At 43.7% G+C, this 21,727-nt stretch overlaps 1 protein-coding gene across 3 annotated transcripts in view; it reads left to right on the top strand.

Moving 5' to 3' along the window:
* Positions 1-21,727, top strand: part of LOC124616545 (beta-arrestin-1) — a 493,320-nt gene that overhangs the window by 359,318 nt on the left and 112,275 nt on the right. For all 3 annotated transcript variants that reach the window (XM_047144881.1, XM_047144866.1, XM_047144874.1), the window contains exon 3: positions 14,558-14,588. In XM_047144881.1, coding sequence (XP_047000837.1) covers positions 14,558-14,588 — 31 coding nt within the window. The remainder of the gene's footprint in view (positions 1-14,557; positions 14,589-21,727) is intronic.

Here is a 21,727-nt window from a genome sequence, read left to right as displayed (position 1 = left end):
GCCTTTAAATATCTAGGATTCAGACAAAAGATAGGAATAGATAATACAAATATTAAAGAAGAACTAAAATAAAAATGTAGACAAAGACTAACAAAAATACTGAAAACAGAATTGACAGCAAGAAACAAGACAAAAGCTATAAATACTTATACTATACCAATATTGAGCTACTCATTTGGAGTAGTGAAATGGAGTAACACAGACCTAGAAGCACTCAATACACTTACACGATCACAATGCCACAAATATAGAATACATCATATACATTCAGCAACTGAAAGATTCACATTAAGCAGAAAGGAAGGAGGAAGGGGATTTATCGACATAAAAAAACTACATTATGGACAGGTAGATAATTTAAGAAAATTCTTTCGAGAACGAGCAGAGACTAGCAAAATACACAAAGCAATCACTCATATAAATACATCGGCTACACCACTGGAATTTCATAACCACTTCTACAACCCTTTAGATCACATAACATCAACAGATACGAAGAAAGTAAATTGGAAAAAGAAAACACTACATGGCAAGCACCCGTATCATCTAACACAGCCACACATCGATCAAGACGCATCCAACACATGGCTAATAAAAGGCAATATATACAGTGAGACGGAAGGATTCATGGTTGCGATACGGGATCAAACAATAAACACCAGATATTACAGCAAGCATATTATTGAAGATCCCAATACCACAACAGATAAATGCAGATTTTGCAAACAACAAATAGAAACAGTAGATCACATCACAAGCGGGTGTACAATACCAGCAAATACAGAATACCCCAGAAGACATGACAATGTAGCAAAAATAATACATCACAGCTTGCCTTACAACATAAACTTATAAAACAACACGTTCCCACATACAAGTATGCACCACAAAATGTACTGGAGAATGATGAATACAAATTATACTGGAACAGAACCATTATAACAGATAAAACAACACCACATAACAAACCTGACATCATACTCACCAATAAAAAGAAGAAATTAACACAACTAATCGAAATATCCATGCCCAATACAACAAATATACAGAAGAAAACAGGAGAAAAATTTGAAAAATACATCCAACTGGCTGATGAAGTCAAGGACATGTGGCATCAGGATAAAGTTGACATTGTACCAATTATACTATCAACTACAGGAGTCATACCACACAATATCCACCAGTACATGAATGCAATACAGCTACATCCAAACTTATATATACAACAACAGAAATCCGTAATTATTGATACATGTTCAATTACCCGAAAGTTCCTAAATGCAATATAATATATACCGTACAGTTAAAAGGAAGTGACGCTTGATCAAGGTCCGCGTCACTTTCCATTTTTAACCAGACTTAATGTCTGAGAAAGTAAAGAAAGAATAATAATAGGAATACAGGAATCAGATATATACAACAGGGTGATTTTTGAATTTAAAAATCAAGCGTTCAGTCTTCGAGCACAGAACTAGACCAGAACAAAATATTTCTCGACAGAATAGTGAACAAGGGTGTGAAGTATGAGAATGAAAGAATATTGCCGGCCGAGGTGGCCGTGCGGTTCTGGCGCTGCAGTCCGGAACCGCGGGACTGCTACGGTCGCAGGTTCGAATCCTGCCTCGGGCATGGATGTGTGTGATGTCCTTAGGTTAGTTAGGTTTAAGTAGTTCTAAGTTCTAGGGGACTGATGTCCTAAGATGTTAAGTCCCATAGTGCTGAGAGCCATTTGAACCATTTTGAAAGAATATTGGACGCTTGGAATAACCAGAAGAAACGTAGCTGACACAAATTAATGTGGTCCCTCGATGGACAAAATGCAAAGAGGAAAAAATAATAATAGTAGTACCACAATACACTGAAGCGTCGAAGAAACTGGTATAGGCATGTTGATTCAAATACAGATATATTTAAGCAGGCAGAATACGGCGGTGCGGTTAGGAGCCTATATAAGAGGAGTGGGTGGGTTGTTTGGGGAAAGACCAGACAGCGAGGTCATCATCAGTCTCATCGGATTAGGGCAGGACGGGGAAGGAAGTCGGCCGTGACCTTTCAAAGAACCATCCCGGCATTTGCCTCGAGCGATTTAGGGAAATCACGGACGTGGGATTGAACTGTCGTCCTCCTCTCCCTATATAGGAGAAAGTGTGTCTGGTGTAGTTGTTAGATCGGTTACTGATTCTACAGTGACAGGTTATCAAGATTTAAGTGTGTTCGAACGCGGTGTGATAGTCGGCGCACGTGCAATGGGACACAGCGTCTCCGAGGTAGCAATGAAGTGAGGATTTTCCCATATGACCATTTCACGAGTGTACCGTGAATATCAGGAATCCGATAAAACATCAGATCTTAGACATTGCTGCTGCCGGAAAAAGTTCCTGCAAGAACGGAATCAACGACGACTGAAGAGAATCGTTCAACGTGACAGAAATGCAACCATTCCGCAAATTGCTGCAGATTTCAATGCTGGGCCATCAACAAGTGTCAGCGCGCGAACCATTCAACGAAATATCATCGATATGGGCTTTCGGAGCCAAAGGCCCGCTGGTGTACCCTTGATGACTGCACGACACAAGGCTTTACGTCTCGCCTGGGCCCGTTAGCACCGACATAGGGCTGTTGACGACTGGAAACATGTTGCCTGGTCGAGTACGTCTCGTTGCAGATCGCATCGAGCGGATGGACGTTTACGGGTGTAGAAACAACTTCATAAGTCAATGGGCCTTGCATGTCAGCTGGGGACTGTTCAAGCTGGTGGAGGCTCTGTAATGGTGTGGGGCGTGTGCAGTTGGAGTGATGTGGAATGTAACCATCTTGTGTGATTATCTGCACCCATTCATGTCCATTGTGCATTCCGATAGACTTGGGAAATTCCAGCAGGACAGTGCCTAACCCCACCCGTTCAGAATTGCTACAGTGTGCTTTCAGGAACACTCTTCTGAGCTTCAACACTTCTGCTTGCCACTGAACTCTCCAGACATGAATATTATTGAGCATATTTGGGATGCCTTGCAACGCGCTGTTCAGAAGAGATCTCTACCCCTTCGCACTCCTACGGATTTATGGACAGCCCTGCAGGAATCATGGTGTCAGTTCCCTCCAGCACCACTTCAGACATTAGTAGAGTCCATCCTACGTCGTGTTGCGGCACTTCTGCGTGCTCGCCGGGGACCTTCACGATATTAGTCATGTGTACCAGTTTGGCTCTTCATTGTAGTAATAGGCATTAAGAGTGGTACACATTATTTTAGCACATTTGAGAGCATGTTTAGTATTATCGTAATCGGAAGGGATAGAAAGAGGAAATGATTTAAGTGACAATGACTGGCTGTTAGAAAAGAATAGAATTTAAATGTAGAAGTCTGCTGACAAGAAGATGGAAAAAGCTATGGGGAAGGGATAGGTGAGAGTGAGCTGCAGGCTGTTACATGGGAGAGATGGCTGTTGTTATACAAGGCCCATTTGCTGTCTTTCGGAGTTTTTAAGGAATTTAATTTGTGTGAGATTTTGAAGAAGGTTGTCTAAAGTCGGGTTCCCTACACGGAAAATGATTTAGAGAACATGGCTGTGTTTGTGATGGTACAGGGGATTTTACTATTTTGAGAAACAGTATTTCTGCTATGCTTTTCAGAAGGTGGTGTAGGAGTGTTTCGTGCGAAAGTCCTTAGAGAATAGCGTCACCATAGTCAAGTAATGGGGAGCATTAGTGACTCTCCGAGCTTCTTTTTAAGCTCCAAACGAAATAATTTTATATCTATGCAGAGAATGAAGTAATGCTGACACTTTCTCTCGGGCTGCAGTTGTGTGTTCAGTCCAGTCTAAGGGACTGTCCAGATTTACCCCCCAAATTTTTTGTCACGAAGTTAACTAAGCACATCGGACAAAAACTTTGTCACAACTGGGAACGTCACGCTAACACCGTATAACACCAGCTCTAGCTTTGATAATGGCCTCAATTCGTCGAGGAAGAGAATCCATAAGTTTATCAAGCTATGCCATATACAGCTGAAGCCGCTTACTGACCATTAGATTTCCTACAACTACAGAGTTGCGGGGGTGTTGATTGTTGCTTTTCACCCCCCGTCCCAAACAGCCCTAGATAGTTCCTATGGAATTAAGATCAGTTGCTTTAGAGGGCCAGTCGAGGTGCGATACATAACCTGCTAAGTATGAGGGCATTATTATTATAATTATTTTGTCAGTGATTGCGTTGGCACTTTATTATGATTAGCAGTTTCGACGTTATTTTAATCAGTACTAGTTAGAATGCATACTTATCTTTATTTTTATCTCATTTTTAATTTTTGTTATGTTTATAGTTGAAAAACCCAAATGAATACTCAGATCAATTTTTTAATGGGAACTCCTGTGGATTTAGTTGCTTTTTTTTTAAAAAAAGTATATTATACAGTAATCCATTATGAAGCAAACCACATATTTTATATTTGTTGATTATATCAAGATGCCAAAACCATCCGTCTGCAGCACTTTTAAAACATGGACGTTATCGTCTTGGAATTCGGGACTGTCCACAGCTTACCCACCATGAAAATGTGGGACAAAAGTTACGCTTGGTCACAGACAAATTTAAAATGAATATCCTGGTTTACGTTTCCAGTAATCTGAATGAGTGGGTTCAAATCATGGTACGAAAAACATCACAGAATCAACTCTGGCCTGAACCACACTGTCCAAACACTCCAGGCTAAATACCCTTTTAATCCGTCGGTGTACTCGACTCCTTGCACTGTTGAATACAGGCAACATCGCTTCTTCTCGTATGGCATTACACGCCTTCATCTCTTACTGTCCAAATCTGGACCATTGAAGAAGAGCAGATTTGTGTGTCGTGTGAACAAGGGCCTTCTGCTGGCAACCCAGGCAGCCTTCACAGTGTGGTAAAAACCGAGAATCCAAAATTCTGTGCTACTGTTGGTACCAGCACGCTATCCACGTTGATGGGTTGTGTGGGGGTGAATGATGGGCTTAACTGGCTGTAACTATAATGTATGGTGTGTCACAGCTCAATGAGGCAAACACAGACTTTCCTATTGTCCCTGGCCGACGCTGACGTAAGGGCAACAACTTGCACCCTGCTATGCCTACGGCAGGGTAGCGTGAACCCTGGCAGCCCTTGCTCCGCATGCTTCACAGCAGCAGCACGTTGAGACGGCTGTGCGTGGGTTACAGGTTGCTACTACTGGCAGGAGTCTTAAGGCAGCATGGATAAAAGGTCGGCCGGGGTGTGGCACCTAGTCTCATGAAGGGCTTGCTGCTGGCGGCAGGCGCAGCCCGGTCTCGAATCCATTGCTGCTGCTGGCGGTGTCCAGTGCGGTACTTCCGTGCCTCTGGCGCCCATTTGTTCCACTAAATCCCAGCAGCTAGTAAAGTCGCCCACAACAACACTTCCCCTGGTGTGGTGACATCGCCCCACTCACTACGCAGTTACCGCTCTGCGCTGCAGTTTACTGCTGCACACGGATATTCTCGCCTCGCAGTGTGTTACTGTGACCTACCTGTCGTCTCACTGGTGACTGTTAACCCAACGATCCATGTCTGCTTTCTTACTCTTCTTACTACTTTTTCAAAAGACTTCACAACTTTTGCTCAAAGACAGGGTAGCGGCACCACAACGGGAGAAGAATACATAAAAGTTCGCAAAAAATAACGGCAGGAGGTCGTTCCATCTCTCAGGGAAAATTCCTTGATATATTGAAACAGAACTAACCTTAAGTAAGAAAGAACGTAATGAGCCATGGCAGTAATAGAGACCAGATAGAAGTCGCGAGGGCATGTGAGCGTTGCTTATCACGGAAGCATCAGCATGTTGGTGTCATACTGCTTGCAGAACCGGCTATGATTGCGTGTTACAGCGATTGCGGAAGTCGCATGCGTCTTCTCGAAATACGACCGGATTATCATCGCCAGTTTAGAGTGAGTGTCTGACTCCCAAGTAACGAAGTTCATCATTTGTTGCAACTAAGATGGCGGTAGAGTTGCACTTCCATCTCCACTATGAACTGTACCCACAGCGTGGGCTGCAGAACGTGTCTCAGTCTATTTTATTTCCATATTCAGTATGCCTCCTCTGCAAAATATTATCCGTTTCGCCAACCTCATCGGGGAGGCAGGCCTGACTTGCCGTTTTACTGCTGAGCGGCAGGGGGACTTCGGTTTCTTACGTTGGCTAGGTCAGAGTAGCGCTAATCCCGATACTCAGAGGGAAAAAAAAAAAAAAAAAAAAAAAAAAAAAAAAATATTCCGTGATGACGTAGTCAGGAAGCAAGTTCGAACGCAACAGCCCCTTTCTTTCTTCTTAACGAATGTGCGAACTTCGGACTACTGTAATACACTCCTGGAAATTGAAATAAGAACACCGTGAATTCATTGTCCCAGGAAGGGGAAACTTTATTGACACATTCCTGGGGTCAGATACATCACATGATCACACTGACAGAACCACAGGCACATAGACACAGGCAACAGAGCATGCACAATGTCGGCACTAGTACAGTGTACATCCACCTTTCGCAGCAATGCAGGCTGCTATTCTCCCATGGAGACGATCGTAGAGATGCTGGATGTAGTCCTGTGGAACGGCTTGCCATGCCATTTCCACCTGGCGCCTCAGTTGGACCAGCGTTCGTGCTGGACGTGCAGACCGCGTGAGACAACGCTTCATCCAGTCCCAAACATGCTCAATGGGGGACAGATCCGGAGATCTTGCTGGTCAGGGTAGTTGACTTACACCTTCTAGAGCACGTTGGGTGGCACGGGATACATGCGGACATGCATTGTCCTGTTGGAACAGCAAGTTCCCTTGCCGGTCTAAGAATGGTAGAACGATGGGTTCGATGACGGTTTGGATGTACCGTGCACTATTCAGTGTCCCCTCGACGATCACCAGTGGTGTACGGCCAGTGTAGGAGATCGCTCCCCACACCATGATGCCGGGTGTTGGCCCTGTGTGCCTCGGTCGTATGCAGTCCTGATTGTGGCGCTCACCTGCACGGCGCCAAACACGCAGACGACCATCATTGGCACCAAGGCAGAAGCGACTCTCATCGCTGAAGACGACACGTCTCCATTCGTCCCTCCATTCACGCCTGTCGCGACACCACTGGAGGCGGGCTGCACGATGTTGGGGCGTGAGCGGAAGATGGCCTAAAGGTGTGCGGGACCGTAGCCCAGCTTCATGGAGACGGTTGCGAATGGTCCTCGCCGATACCCCAGGAGCAACAGTGTCCCTAATTTGCTGGGAAGTGGCGGTGCGGTCTCCTACGGCACTGTGTAGGATCCTACGGTCTTGGCGTGCATCCGTGCGTTGCTGCGGTCCGGTCCCAGGTCGACGGGCACGTGCACCTTCCGCCGACCACTGGCGACAACATCGATGTACTGTGGAGACCTCACGCCCCACGTGTTGAGCAATTCGGCGGTACGTCCACCCGGCCTCCCGCATGCCCACTATACTCCCTCGCTCAAAGTCCGTCAACTGCACATACGGTTCACGTCCACGCTGTCGCGGCATGCTACCAGTGTTAAAGACTGCGATGGAGCTCAGTATGCCACGGCAAACTGGCTGACACTGACGGCGGCGGTGCACAAATGCTGCGCAGCTAGCGCCATTCGACGGCCAACACCGCAGTTCCTGGTGTGTCCGCTGTGCCGTGCGTGTGATCATTGCTTGTACAGCCCTCTCGCAGTGTCCGGAGCAAGTATGGTGGGTCTGACACACCGGTGTCAATGTGTTCTTTTTTCCATTTCCAGGAGTGTATATTGATTTCCAGTAATCTCAAAATTATCTGAACCATCTAATCTTGCGGTCATTTTTGGTGGCGCGCCTCGATCGATTCGGAATGTTGGGCAAAATTACGTGTGTGTGTGTGTGTATGTGTGTGTGTGTGTGTGCGTGTGCGTGTGCGAGCGCGCTGTCATTTGGTTCGTAATCTCTTGTACATTTCCAATCTGTGATTAGATTTTATATTAATGAAATATTTCGTTACTCCTTCTTACTAAGGGCTAGATGAAACGGTCTTTGGGACCTGTTCACGTGTGTGTAACAATTGGAAAAGTCTGTGGTTCACAACATACTCACCAATTGATTGCGATAATTTACGTCATTGGTGAATGGTGACACCACCGACTTGCGCTAATTCTACGTCGCACCACAAAACTGACTATTGTGCTCCTTTAAAAAGTGACGAAATTTTTGACGGATGAGCAAGTTTTACTCTCAGAGAACCCGACGAACATTTCTCCAGGCATTCAGCAGTTGCCAAAGTCTTAAAGGTGCATTTTATGCCATGTGGGGCGTTCAGTTTGCCTTTGGTTAACTCCAGTGTGTCACATTACAACAGGGACGATGAGCACAACTTCTGATTCAGTACGACAGTTACTAATTTGTCAGAATCCAGTATTTGCCAGTCTTTTCAGTGCAGATGGTTGGCTTATTACATTGACGGAAATGAAAAATGTTAAACTAAGAATTACCAGTTCGAGGTTTATCAAATTGTGTGGAGGTATTCACCACACAACGGATTTTAAATGACAACTTTCGTTCGACTTGGAACTAATGTCCACCACCACCACAACCACAATCGTTAGTGTGAGGTGTGGCGATTTCTTCACGACTTCCAAAATATTGTGTGGGTTCCAGGGTTTTATACCCAGATGCCACGTGTGATAATTCTTTCTTATCCCCACACGTCCTGCATCTCTTCGTTGCAATGACCTAATCATGTATTGCTGTCGCAAAATAGTGTGTTTCAGTCTGGAAACATGCGTGTTCGACCAGTGTTAAGTCTTCCAGATCGGTATGATAATGGCTGAGGATGTTCTAACGCTTGTAGAGTTATTTTCTATTTCCTCTTGTAATCTTGTCGTCAGATATTTGTGTTTTTAGAGGTCGCAACTGCTACCAGTGTTTTTGCCTGATTGAGGGGTGTGAAGTTATCGCGGTTTCTGTTGTGACACTATTATTAATTTAATATATTAATTAACCATTGAGGTGACACAAATCATGGGATAGCGATGTGCGCATACACAGATGGCGGTAGTACGAGGGGCGTTTGAAAAGTCCGTGAAAAAATAAAAACTACCCGTGTTTGGGGTAAACCTTTTTTCTTTTTCGACATTGTCTCCTTTTAGACTTATGCATTTCGTCCAACGCTGTTCTAATTTGTTGATCCCTTCCGAATAATAGGAAATATCAAAGTATGCAAAATAGCTATTAGTTGCTGCAATCACCACCTCGTTTGAATAAAATCTTTGCCCACCAGCCATTTCTTCAAATTGGGGAACAAATAGTAGTCCGAGGGAGCCAAGTCTGGAAAATAGGGGGGATGTGAAAAGAGTTAGAATCTTATTTCCATTAATTTTGTGACTAAAACTGCTGAGGTGTGTGCTGGTGCATTGTCTGCTGGTGCATTGTCTTGATGGAAAAGGACTTTCTTGCGGTCCAATCGCCGGCGCTTTTCTTGAAGCTCGGTTTTCAAACGGTCCAATAAGTATGTAATAGTTTTACCCTTTTCCAGATAGTCGATGAGGATTATCCCTCGCGAATCGCAAAAGACAGCGCCATAACCTTTCCGGCCGAAGGAATGGTCTTCACCTTTGTAGGTGTAGATTCTACCTTGGTAAAACATTGTTTAGATTGTTGTTTGGTCTCAGGAGATAGAGCAAGAAGAAGACTAAAGCTAACAAGTGTTTCCACGTGCTCTTTAAAGGGCTAAAAGAAGTTGTAATAAAATATTTAAAACGTCGTAGAAGGCAACAGAAGTCTTACGCAGATTTTCCATCTCACATAGGTCCTAAAAATTCGCAACATACGAATAGCTTAGTGGGAGTAAAACATGCAAGTTCAAAAACCTTATGAGCTGCAGGACTCCGTGAACTCGTGTCAGCATGTAATAATATCTTTATTCCATGTCTCGTGGCAGCATGGATTATTTGTTCGCTTATTACCTGACCAAATGTATTACAGAAGTTAATAGCTTAGAGTGTGAAGTGACTCGTTCTATTGCCAAAGCCACATGTTAATTACCCCACATAGCATCCATGTGTCAACCGTGTGTGTGTGTGTGTGTGTGTGTGTGTGTGTGTGTGTGTGTGTTTTGATTTTCCGCCCAAGCTAACAAGTCCATTTACTGAGACGCCCCAGACGGGTATCGCCAGATTGCCTTCCGCCACGGGAGCGTTCGATGCTATATTGCCATGTCTGCCTACAGTCTATTAAGAGCTACAGCCTTGGGAATTGACATGGAAGTGCGTGCAGATGCGGTTTGACAGGTAACTGCCGCCACGATCGTTAAAGGCAGATTAGAGCAAAGTGGCGTCGACTCTTAGTCGATACCTCGTATTGCATCCAACGAATGGACCTAAATCGGATTGTACTCGGTAAAGAGTTGTTTGGTAAGTCAGACCTTCACAGGATCATCGCTTTCTAAGGCTAATGCCGCTCATCTTAGTGCAAACTTCATCTATGCTAAAATGGACTGTGTATTAAGAACCATAACGGCCATATTCGTGAATCGGTACACTGCTTAGAATTCTCTCTCTCTCTCTCTCTCTCTCTCTTTCTCTGTTTGTGTGTGTGTGTGTGTGTGTGTGTGTGTGTGTATGTGTGTGTGTGTGTGTGTGTGTGTGTGTGTGTGTTCGTGAAACTCCAAATCCTTTGCAAGTTGTGCGTCGACCTTCCTGGCCGGCGATTGTGTGTTGCCCCATTTAATCCTACATACTCGTATGCTCGTTTAGAGACAAGTGACTTGTGCAGCCATTCTGCCCACAACTCTTACAGAACGACGGGAACATGTCGAACAAACGTAGAGTGACATGACGTGATGGAGCACGAAGTCCGTTCCAAAAATTCCAGAACATTCGTAATTTTGCGCCAATGGTGTGTTGCAACATCGAGTATAGATTTAAGTGTCAAGCAGACGTTTCTGAAAGTATTTCTATGGAGTGTAGCGATGTATGGAAGTGAAACATGACGATAACTAGTTTGGACAAGAAGAGAATAGAAGCTTTCGAAATGTGGTGCTACAGAAGAATGCTGAAGATTAGATAGATAGATCACATAACTAATGAGGAGGTATTGAATAGGACTGGGGAGAAGAGAAGTTTGTGGCACAACTTGACTACAAGAAGGGATCGGTTGGTAGGACGTGTTCTGAGGCATCAAGGGACCACCAATTTAGCATTGGAGGGCAGCGTGGAGGGTAAAAATCGTAGAGGGAGACCAAGAGATGAATACATTAAGCAGAATCAGAAGGATGTAGGTTGCAGTAAGTACTGGGAGATGAAGAAGCTTGCACAGGATAGGGTAGCATGGAGAGCTGCATCAAACCAGTCTCAGGACTGAAGACCACAACAACAACAACAACAACAATGGTGTGTTGGAGCGAAATGCTGTTGTGTGAAACTCAAGGAAACCTTTACAGACAGACACCAAATGATGCCGGAAGCCTTTGGTGTTGAGTGCTTAATCCGTATTCGCTGTTACGAATGGTTCACACTGATTAAAAATGGCTAGATAGAAGTAAAAGATGACCCTCATTCAAGACGCCCTCGATGTCTATCGACGGCGCTCATGTTACGAACGTCAACGAAATTGTGCGAGTCAATCGAAGACTGACTGTCAGAGACATTGCAGAAGAATGTAACATTTCAGTTGGATCATGTCATGAAATACTGACACAGCATCTTGGAATGCATCATGTTGCCGCCACGTTCGTCCCACGGCTCACGAATCGCAACCAGAAAGGCTTTCGCCTCGCAATCTGTGAAGAGCTTCTGGATCAGGCAAATGAGAATGAAATACTCCTTAAGAGAATCACAACTGTTGATGAGACGTGCGGCTCCAGTTACGATGTTGAGACCAAGATACAATCTCCACAGTAGGTCGATAGAGGTTCTCAAAGACCAAAGAGAGCACGTCAGGTCAGGTCAAATCTCAAAGACATGCTGATAGTTTTCTTTGACTTGAAGTATAAGTTCATCATGAATTCGTGCCACAGGGACAAAATGTTAGAGGGTGCGACGTGCTGCGACGCCTGCGAGAAAATGTGAGAAGGAAACGGCCTGAAACGTGGCGAAGCCATTCATGGCTCTTGCATCACGATAACTCACCCGCACGTTCATCCCTATTTGTACGCGACTGCTGCGCAACAAAGAAACCACTGTGATGTGTTATCCCCCGTTCTCTCCAGACCAGGCCCCTGTGGACCTTCTATATTTCCAAGGTTGAAAACCCCGTTGAAAAGACGAAGATATGAAACTTAGACGAGATAAAAGAAAATTCGCAGACGTCGTTTCGCGCTATCCATCAAGAGGCCTACCAAAACTGCTTCCATAAGTGGAAACGGCGCTGGGAGCGGTATTTCGAAGGAGACCACGCACAATAAGCAAAAGGTGGGCGCACAAAAGTTTTGCGTGGCAAAGTTCCGGAATTATCTGAACAGACCTCGTATTCGCCATGTATCGACTTCATGCCAAAATGCCATCATTGCCGTTCATGGAGGATGCACCTCGTACTATGTTTCAACATAAGTACATATCTGGCACTTTAGAATAGCTTGCGATATTGGTCTGTAAACGTAATTATTTCATGTTTTCTATATATCTGAAGGTTATACAAGGACCAGAACTATTGGCGACGGAAACTAGGTTCAGGAAACCAGTTAACCTAAAAACAAACTATTAAATTCATCAAGCTGAAATAGTTTCAGGGGAAAGAGGAAAAAAGTTGCAAGGTAGAACTAGTGACGATGAGGGTATTTGTGTCATGTGGATTAGATTGAAATCATTATCACTGCAGTGAGCAGAAATGGAATGTAGTAGCAGATACAAGGAAGACAAGGAGTAGTTTGTGGAATGAGGAACTAAAGCGGATGATGGATAGTTCGTTAGCGCAGAAAAGGAATGGTAAAAAGAAATGCTTTAGGTTTTACTGAAGAAATATCTGAAAATTACATGAAATGATTGGAAAGCCACAACAAATTAACAAAAGAAAGTAGAGCTAAAGTTATGAGCAGCTTGTCCCGGTCTATAGTTCAATGAATATTCTTTGTTGCTGGTGTAATTGGTACTACTTCACGCAATCAATGAAAAACTGTTTTCAGAACCACTCAACTATGACAACGGCAAATCATCGTTATTTTCGACGCTGTATGTTCTGCATGTTCCGAAAGTGTTGAAAAGCAACTACGCTTCTTGTTTCTTTCATACAACTAAAAGCTGCGATGAACGCTGATGTGTAGTCGGTGCGACGCTTGCAGTGTTTTCCTACCGCCCACCGAGAGTCAGATGGAAACGCTTAGATGAGTGATTTAGATATTGATCCCACGGAGCGCCCCCTCCCTCCCTCCCTCCCCCCTCCCTCCCTCCCTCCCTCCCTCCCCCCCTCCCTCCCCCCCCCTCCCCCCCTCTCTCTCGTCGACGCCGTCGTACTAGGCTCACTAATTTCGGCGGAAATTTTAGAACATATTTCGTTAGTTAAATCCTGGTACAGCACCGAATTAAAATCTATAGACATCTGTGCTTTATAATTAAGAGCTATCACTATATTCGGCAAAAGAAATGTTACAAAACTCATTGTTGTAGTTGTTTTCAGTCCAGAGACTGCTTCGAAGCAGCTCTCCATGCTATTCTATCATGTGCAAGCCTCTTCATCTCCGAATAACTACTGCAACCTACATACTACTGAATCTGCGTAGTAAATTCATCTCTCGGGCTCCCTCTGCGATTTTCACCCTCCACGCTTCCCTCCAGTACTCAGCTTGTAATCCCTGATGCCTCAGAACGTGTCATACCAATCGATCCCTTCTTCTAGTCAAGTTGTGCCACAAATTCCTCTTCTCCCCAGTTCTGTTCAGAACCTCCTCATTATTTACGTGATCTACCCACCTAATCTTCAGTATTCTTCTGTTTTACTGACATAAATTATGTAGGCCGAGACTTGGTTGTCTCACGACCGTTCTCTGTATTGAGTTGTCTTTTCACGACTTACGATACCGTCCGTAGACGACAAAACTCTTGCTTATACAGAAGAGTGACTGAGAACATCTCATGAGTGTACCCAGCCGTGAATCGAACCAGGGCCCCCTCAGACGGCAGTCCGTTACGCTGACCATTCAGCTATCGGGGCGGACATGTACTGCTATATGATGTCGATAGTGAGCTTTAGTTTCCAAAAATCACAGATAGCTTTCGCGATGGACCAGGAACAGCTGCATCACACATTCTAAACAGTCAATCAGAATAAAGCGCAACGAAATGGAACACTGTATCCAACAGTGGTAAAGCGCTATTGCAAACGTTACGTGTGAGCTCCAAAGTTGGCTTCAGGCGGATCCAAAATACCAGTCCGTAGACAAGCCGGTTCAGTACTCGAGACCCGAGCTCCCAAGAAAAAAAACGTTTGAAACGAGAGAGAGAGTGAGAGAGAGAGAGAGAGAGAGAGAGTGTGTGTGTGTGTGTGTGTGTGTGTGTGTGTGTGTGTGTGTAAAACTAGTTACATATCTTAAAGATTGTTCTGAAATGCAGTTCTTTCCTGTTTCAGAGTTTTCAAGAAGAGTTCGCCGAATGGGAAGGTAAGTAGAATTCACTTCCATTAGCACCGAATTAACTGTAATTAACAAACACTCCTTAATACTAGTTCCATGAAAACCATTTATATTTCGTAAAGTGAGATTGCCTTACATGGAGAAGTCGTGTTACTGGTACGATTCTTGGCGAGTCAAAAGATTCGAAAGCCATAGAACGTTTCCTTTTCTAAAACAAGAAACCGTGTCCTCGGGCAACTGAGGGGAATCAGCATTGTTCTTTAGTTCGTCACAATTGTAAAATGTCTTTAATGGCTGATTTATTTTCTGTGGAAACAGTTCAGAATCTTATATAATTAATACATTTCTAATACCTCTTTTATTAAATTGATATCATAATTTATTTCTTTCAGAACCAGTGTAGAGGGTAAAAGGAAGCTAGCTTCTTTTTCACTAACTATTTTCATCGGGCTGAAAGTGAAGTACATTACTTAACGGTTCAGGCACTAAAAGGGTTAATGAAACTAGATATGCCAAAGTTTTTCATTAAACTGCGTAACTGTATAGGTACATGTTACATTGATTGGCAGCTCCTATTAAGTGGTGATGATGGCTCGATAGTTCATTTGATTCAATTCCGTTCATGTTTTCGTTTCACTCTTGGCCTATCTGAAATGTAACATCTCCACAGAACTAGTGGAGATTTAAAGGAGCTCCATGATGACCTCCTCCCAAAAAGCACATCAGTAATGGCCGTCGTATGAGCTTCGTTGTCTTTAAAAAATGGTGTAGAACATGGAATCATTGTTTTGTAAAAATATATTTTGCGCCTCCCCCCCCCCCCCCCCCCCTGTTTCGTTTAGTGTCCTGAACATGTTGCAGTGATGCTGCCACACGCGGAAGCCATAGGGAGAGCGAAAGGGTATCTCCAATTTGAAGAGAAAACAGACTGCCGTTAATACTCCTGTGAAACAAAAGGAAGGCGATAATCGATAAGGGAGTGAGACAGAATTGCAGCCTGACCCCTGTGTTGTTAAGTCTGTACTCAGATCAAGTAGGTTGTAAAAAGGAAGTGATGTTCAGGAGGAAGAAATAAAAAGTTCAATTTTTGACGCTGATATAATTCTATCAGAGATGACGAAGGACTTGGAAGATCAGTGGAACGGAGTAGTACCTTGAAAAGAGATTATAACAAGAATACCAACAAAAGTAAAACAAGGGTCCTGGACTGTAGTCAAATTTAATCAGGCGATGCTGAGAGAATTAGATTAGGAAATGAAACACTAAAAATAGAAGAGTTCTGCTGTTTCGGTAGCAAAATAACTGACCATGCCTGATATATAGAGCATGTCATGCACAGAGTAGAAATAGCAAGAAAATCTTTTCTGAAAAAGAGAAATTTCAACATGAACTGTACAATGAAGTGTGTAGAAGTTTCTTAGACTGTATTTATCTGGAGTGTAGAAAAGTGCTTTTTGCTGGCGGTACGCAACGGTACACTGTACCGGCAAAAATTTTCTTACGTTTTAAAAAGTGTGCCATTTATTGAGAGCAAGATGTAATATAAATATCCCGTTACGTAGCGCTGTCTTCGCGAATGAAATTTCCAGTTTTATTCTGTATAACTTGGCACCACTATTCTTTAACATGTTGTTATCGGAATTGCGCTAAGCTCACTTGCTAAATCAATGTTTCTTGTTAGGTGGAGTTCCCACTGTTACAAGCAGGTCTTTAGGAGCTCTTCGCGTCAGTTTTGAGTCAATCTAGTTGAAATAAGTGCAGTCATTCTTCAAAATGAGTAAAACTAGTAGTTTCTTTACGCGGATTAAGTAAAAAAAAAATGAAGCCGAAAGAAGCAGAAATTGTCGAACCTGACAGGGACAAGACAAGAACAATTCTGAAAATGATTGGTCCGAATGTTGGACACTATTGCAGAAAAATGACGTTTGCGAGAGAAGCGACTCTTTGAGCTGTCGGTTCAATGTTAACACTATATAACAATTACGTTAGATGTGATCCAGAGTTGTCACTGCCTAGTAACATACTCGACAACCATTGTACTATGTTGTAGGAAGAATTTCACACCACATCGTACTGTTTTAAATGGCGCGAGCGTGTGATTGCTATAGGGATACATACTACACCTCTGACGAAGAGTTATACCCCGAATACCGGTTTGACAAACAAACAGTTAAAGTGCGGCTCATTGTGTCTAGATGATGTCGTACAATAAATATGTTAAAGCTACGGAGGACCAAGCATTCAAGATTTTTATCTTCACTTGTGTTCAGACATTACAGTAGAATCTCACTAGTCTGGCAGCCGCCATAATCTCAAAAGTGACTGATCGTGGAAATCAAGTGAGGGTACTGATTAGTGACACAATGAAGACTCACATGATATACTTTTATTCAGGTTATATTCCGCAAAGCCCGCGACTACGCTTCTGGCCTGACTATAGGTCAGTGTCGGCGGTTCATATTTTTTCTGAGTGGGTGTTTATTCAAAAAACGGCTCCCACAGCTCTCTCTTTCCCAGAAATTCTGAAAACGAGCTTCTGAGCGACCGAAATATCCCTAACAGCGGTTTGCTGCAGAATCCTTAAAGGTATTGTCAGTTCGAAGATAATAAATTTTCTCAAGACCAAGAAGCTTAGTCCACGCATCACCATAGTTTCAGAAATCATCGCTTGTGCAATCTCAGCTTGCCCTTTTCTCATCTAACATACTTCGAACAATGAATGAAGGGCAACAGGCACATTCTGTATTTCTAGATTTCCGGAAATCATTTTAAATGGTGCCGCATCGCAGACTGTTAACGAACTGTGTGCCGGACCGAGACTCGAACTCGGGACCTTTGCCTTTCGCGGGCAAGTTGTCCCGAGTTCGAGTCTCGGTCCGGCACACAGTTTTAATCTGCCAGGAAGTTTCACTTCTATCATCACCTGCTAGGTGGACAACCCGTGTTTGATCCAAAGCTGTGGATTTTTAAACAAAGGTGTATGCTTAACTAGCATTTCCGTGAAGAGTAAAAATGCATAAAGATAAAAATAATTTGTAATTTTTTAAAATGTAACCCTCTTTGTTACCAATCTTTTACAGAAGATAGGTAATAAACAATTTATATTCGCAAATTAAAACGGGAGTTTGTGTGCAGTACATACAGTGGCGGAATAAATCGCAACACCAAAAACAATTAACGTAGAGTAAAGAAATTTCGGGAACACATTTGTCCAGGTAAGGTATTTAAGTGATTAACATTGCACGATGACAGGTTCATGTAAGCGCGAGATAAACCATTGTAAATGTGAAATGGTGGTGCATTAATAACCAGTGCGACCCACAGAATTTTGAATGCAAGCATGCAAATGTGCAGCATGCATTGTGCTGTACAGGTGCCGGATGTCAGTTTGTGGGATGGAGTTCCATGCCTGTTGCACTCGGTCGGCCAGTACAGGGACGGTTAATGCTGTTTGTGGAGGGGCTGGAATTGTTGTCCGATGAAGTCCCAAATGTGCTCAATTCGAGTCAGATCTAGTGATATAGCACGCCACGGCAACATGTCGACACACTGTATAGAAGGCTGGGTTACGACAGTTTTACGTGGGCGCGCGTTATCCTCTTGGAAAACACCCCCTGGAATGCTGTTCTTGAATGGCGGCATAACAGATAGTCACCAGATTAATGTGCAAATTTGCAGTCAGGGTGCATGGGATAACAACGACTGTGTTCCTGCTGTTATGCGAAATCACACTTCAGACCATAACTCCAGATGTAGGTCCAGTAGTGTGTCTACTACGCAGACAGGTTGGTTGCAGGCCCTCTACTGACACCGAGACAGAACCAGCCTTCATTAGGAAACAAAACAGACCCCCCCCCCCTCCCCCGCCCCCACCACCTTCAGTGAGCTCTGGCTTGACAACACTGAAGTCGCAAATGTGGGTGGTTTGGGTTCAGTGGCTTGGAGCTGTCCTTGAAGTAACAGATTTATAACATTTTGTTCTGTCACTGTGGTACATTCGAGGGACGAGCAGGTGTAGCCACTAACATGTCAGCAGCTATGATTAATAGTTGGCAAGTGCTGCAGTACCTAACATCCAGTGACCGTAAGGCAATTTTCGTCGTAGGGGGAAATGAAAATAATACAGGGAGACAAGCAGAGGAAAGCAGGATTGGGTTGGACATCAGGAAACCAGTTTGGGATGGCTTAGCTGGCTACCTTGCACGATTTCCAAAGGAATCGCTTCCAGTTATGTAGACTTGGATGCGCAGCTAGTAACTGAAATCTCGCTAACAGTATCGGACATTTACACGCCTAAGAAAAGTTAAACAGTCAGGCTACAGTCTTTTGGAGCCCAGAACTTTCCACGCTGAGACGAAGGGTAAGATAGAGAAGAAGAGCTTATCAATATGCTCTAGGACAATCAGAGCGCATTTCTAGGCTCCATGAATACAGGGCAGTTAAGATGTGCTTCAAAATGTTGCTTCAGGAAACTAAAGGAACACACTGGGAGAAATTTCTACAAAGACAACTGCAATTTGGCATTTGGGGAAGACATAAATTATTGACTGAAAAGGTTAAGGGACCTACTACTATGTCCACAATTTGTAAGGAGGATGGATAGAGTGAATCAGCAGAAATCTTCTAACCGTCCTACTTCCTGGTTATAAAACACACAGTTACGGAAATATATCCACAACTTATAAATGAACTAGATAACGAATACAAAAGATAGACAGACGTTGGTGATATCTGTCGCTCAAGAAGAAGTACCTGTCGCAATTTCCAAGCTCAAAACTGGAAAGGCAGCTGGTCTGGATGGCCTCTATCAAGAGGTCATGCGGGTGGTTCACTGGTAGTGCAATATTTGACAGCGTTACTAAAAGAGGCGTTGGGAATAGGTAGGATCCGCCGATATGGAAAACAGCTAGAACAATAGTAATTAAAAAGGGAAAAGATAAAGACCAGACATCACCGAAGAGCTACTGACCTATTTGCATATTAAACGTCTTGGCCTAAGTTGTTTAACGCCTGCTCTGTGATCGGTTGCAGACGTACAAGGAGACATTGGGTCTAAACCAGTGTCAACAGGAATTCAGAAAGGGAACTCTGTACATGATGCGGTTAATAGAGCTCTTCAGATTGTAGAAGATCCGACAACGACGTACGCAGTCACGCTCATGATTGACACCACTGACGCATTCGACAGTCTTTGGTGGCCTGCATTGTTCGCACGCCTTCGATATGTCAAGGTCCCTAAAGGTCTGTATGAGTGCTTTGTAGATTATTGTAGTGGATATAGCGTCCAGTGGGTAGCGGGGATGAGCAAGGTAATCAAAAAGGTCACCAAGCGCTGTCCTCAAGGCTCCATAAATAGTCCGCTGTTCTGGGACCTTAGTAGAGACCCCCTATTACATCTGTTACACGGGGCGTATGCTATTCAAGGTGTTGTCGCATACGGAGATGGCATCCTAGTAGTTGCGTCTGCATACTCCAGGGATACTGGAGGAAAAGGCAAATAATTTGCTACTTCATATTCAGCAGCTGTGCAAGACCAACTGACTGACTCTAGCTGTTTGTAAAACCACATACATACTTCTGAAAGGAAGAATTTCTCTTACCGGAAAGCATTTCCTGAAGCTTGACGGAATGCCTGTCAAACGGAGCACTGTTCGTATGGATTTAGGCATTCTTCTAGACGAGAAAAGAAACTTTCTAGAACACGTAAAATCTGTTGCTCAGAAAGCATCCGAAGTTATGTACAAGACTGCCCGTACTGGCACTACTGACTATAAATTACCGTTGCATGTGGTGCGGTCATACTTCAAAGATACCTTCAACGCCATTGTGGGCTTTGTTGCCAGCTCCTGGATGCATCGCCATAGGCTAGGCACCTACAAAAGAATACTGCGACGAATTCAGCGATCACCGGTGTTTTTCGCAATACACCTATAGAGGGTTTACCGATAGTCCTCGGGATGTGTCCAGTGAATATCGCGGCACGCTGCCGGGCGGCGCTGTATTGGCTGGGGCGTGAGCAATATTATCGTGTGTAAGACATCACAGAAACACATGTTACTGGTAAGACATATAAGAGACTGGAAGTTAGATGAATGGCAGTCTGCCTGGGACACAAGAAGCACTTCAAGGCGGATTTGCAGAATATTCCCAAGCATGAGGGACAGGTTCAAAACTGCGCGACATTGCCCCTACTCGAAGTGTGGTGCAGCTATTAACAAGTCACGGTCCATATCCCAAACATCTGCATCTAGTGGGATGTAGTAACACAACAGTCCGTGAATGTGAAGACGAAGGTTCCACTGATCATGTTCTTAGATGCCCTTTTTTCAGGTAGAGAGACACTGCGGACAATAAGACTGCGATCTGCAAACAATTGTAAGTGACCAAAACGTGTGGACTGAAGTCAATATGACAGCACATCGGACATCTAAAAGGCAGCTGCTTAACTTTGCCTGTAACATCAAATGGACGGTCCAGACATCAAAATAATCCCAACAGGTCATAAGACGCGTTTCCTCAATTATAGATTGTATTTTGCTGTGTCCCTACTCTATTTCGAGTTAATCCCTACTAAAAAAAAAAAAAAAAACAAACCTTGCTTATTTGACCCTCATTGAACGTTGCCATGACCTTGACAATGTATCTTTTTATATGTAAAATTTTATGCTCTTTTCAAATCTTAAATATTCCGGTTCCCATTTTAAGAAACCACTTTAGCCTCCAAATAACCTTGAGAATGATGCTGACCCTCATTGCCGCCTACATCTTTCGTCCAAAACATTTTGCTGTAGCTCATTTATATCCCTAGTCATTTCCCATTATGGATTAAAGTGGTCCACTGTGGATATAAAAAAATTGTAGAAATCCGATTGCCATATGGTCTCCCTGTAAGGTGATTCTTACCTTGGTGCTTTAGTGGTGCTGACTATACGTCTTTGTCAGTTGTATCAAGTATAGTGTCATCTGCATATAATGTGGATTTAACAAAAGCAAGTCATTAATGTGGATTATGAATAGTAAAGCTTCAAACACAGATTCGTGTGGCACACCTCGCGTGACGTTCGAGATATTTAATCTCCTTTTGTTGAGCCGCACTGTTTGTTTTCTATTACTTACGAACTGATCAGAGAGCGCTCTGAGCTTCTAAATCCATAGCTGTAGAGCTT

The sequence above is a fragment of the Schistocerca americana genome, chromosome 1 (genome assembly GCF_021461395.2).
Source record: "Schistocerca americana isolate TAMUIC-IGC-003095 chromosome 1, iqSchAmer2.1, whole genome shotgun sequence".
Classification (NCBI taxonomy): domain Eukaryota; kingdom Metazoa; phylum Arthropoda; class Insecta; order Orthoptera; family Acrididae; genus Schistocerca; species Schistocerca americana.
This window is presented reverse-complemented; position numbering and strand designations above follow the sequence as displayed.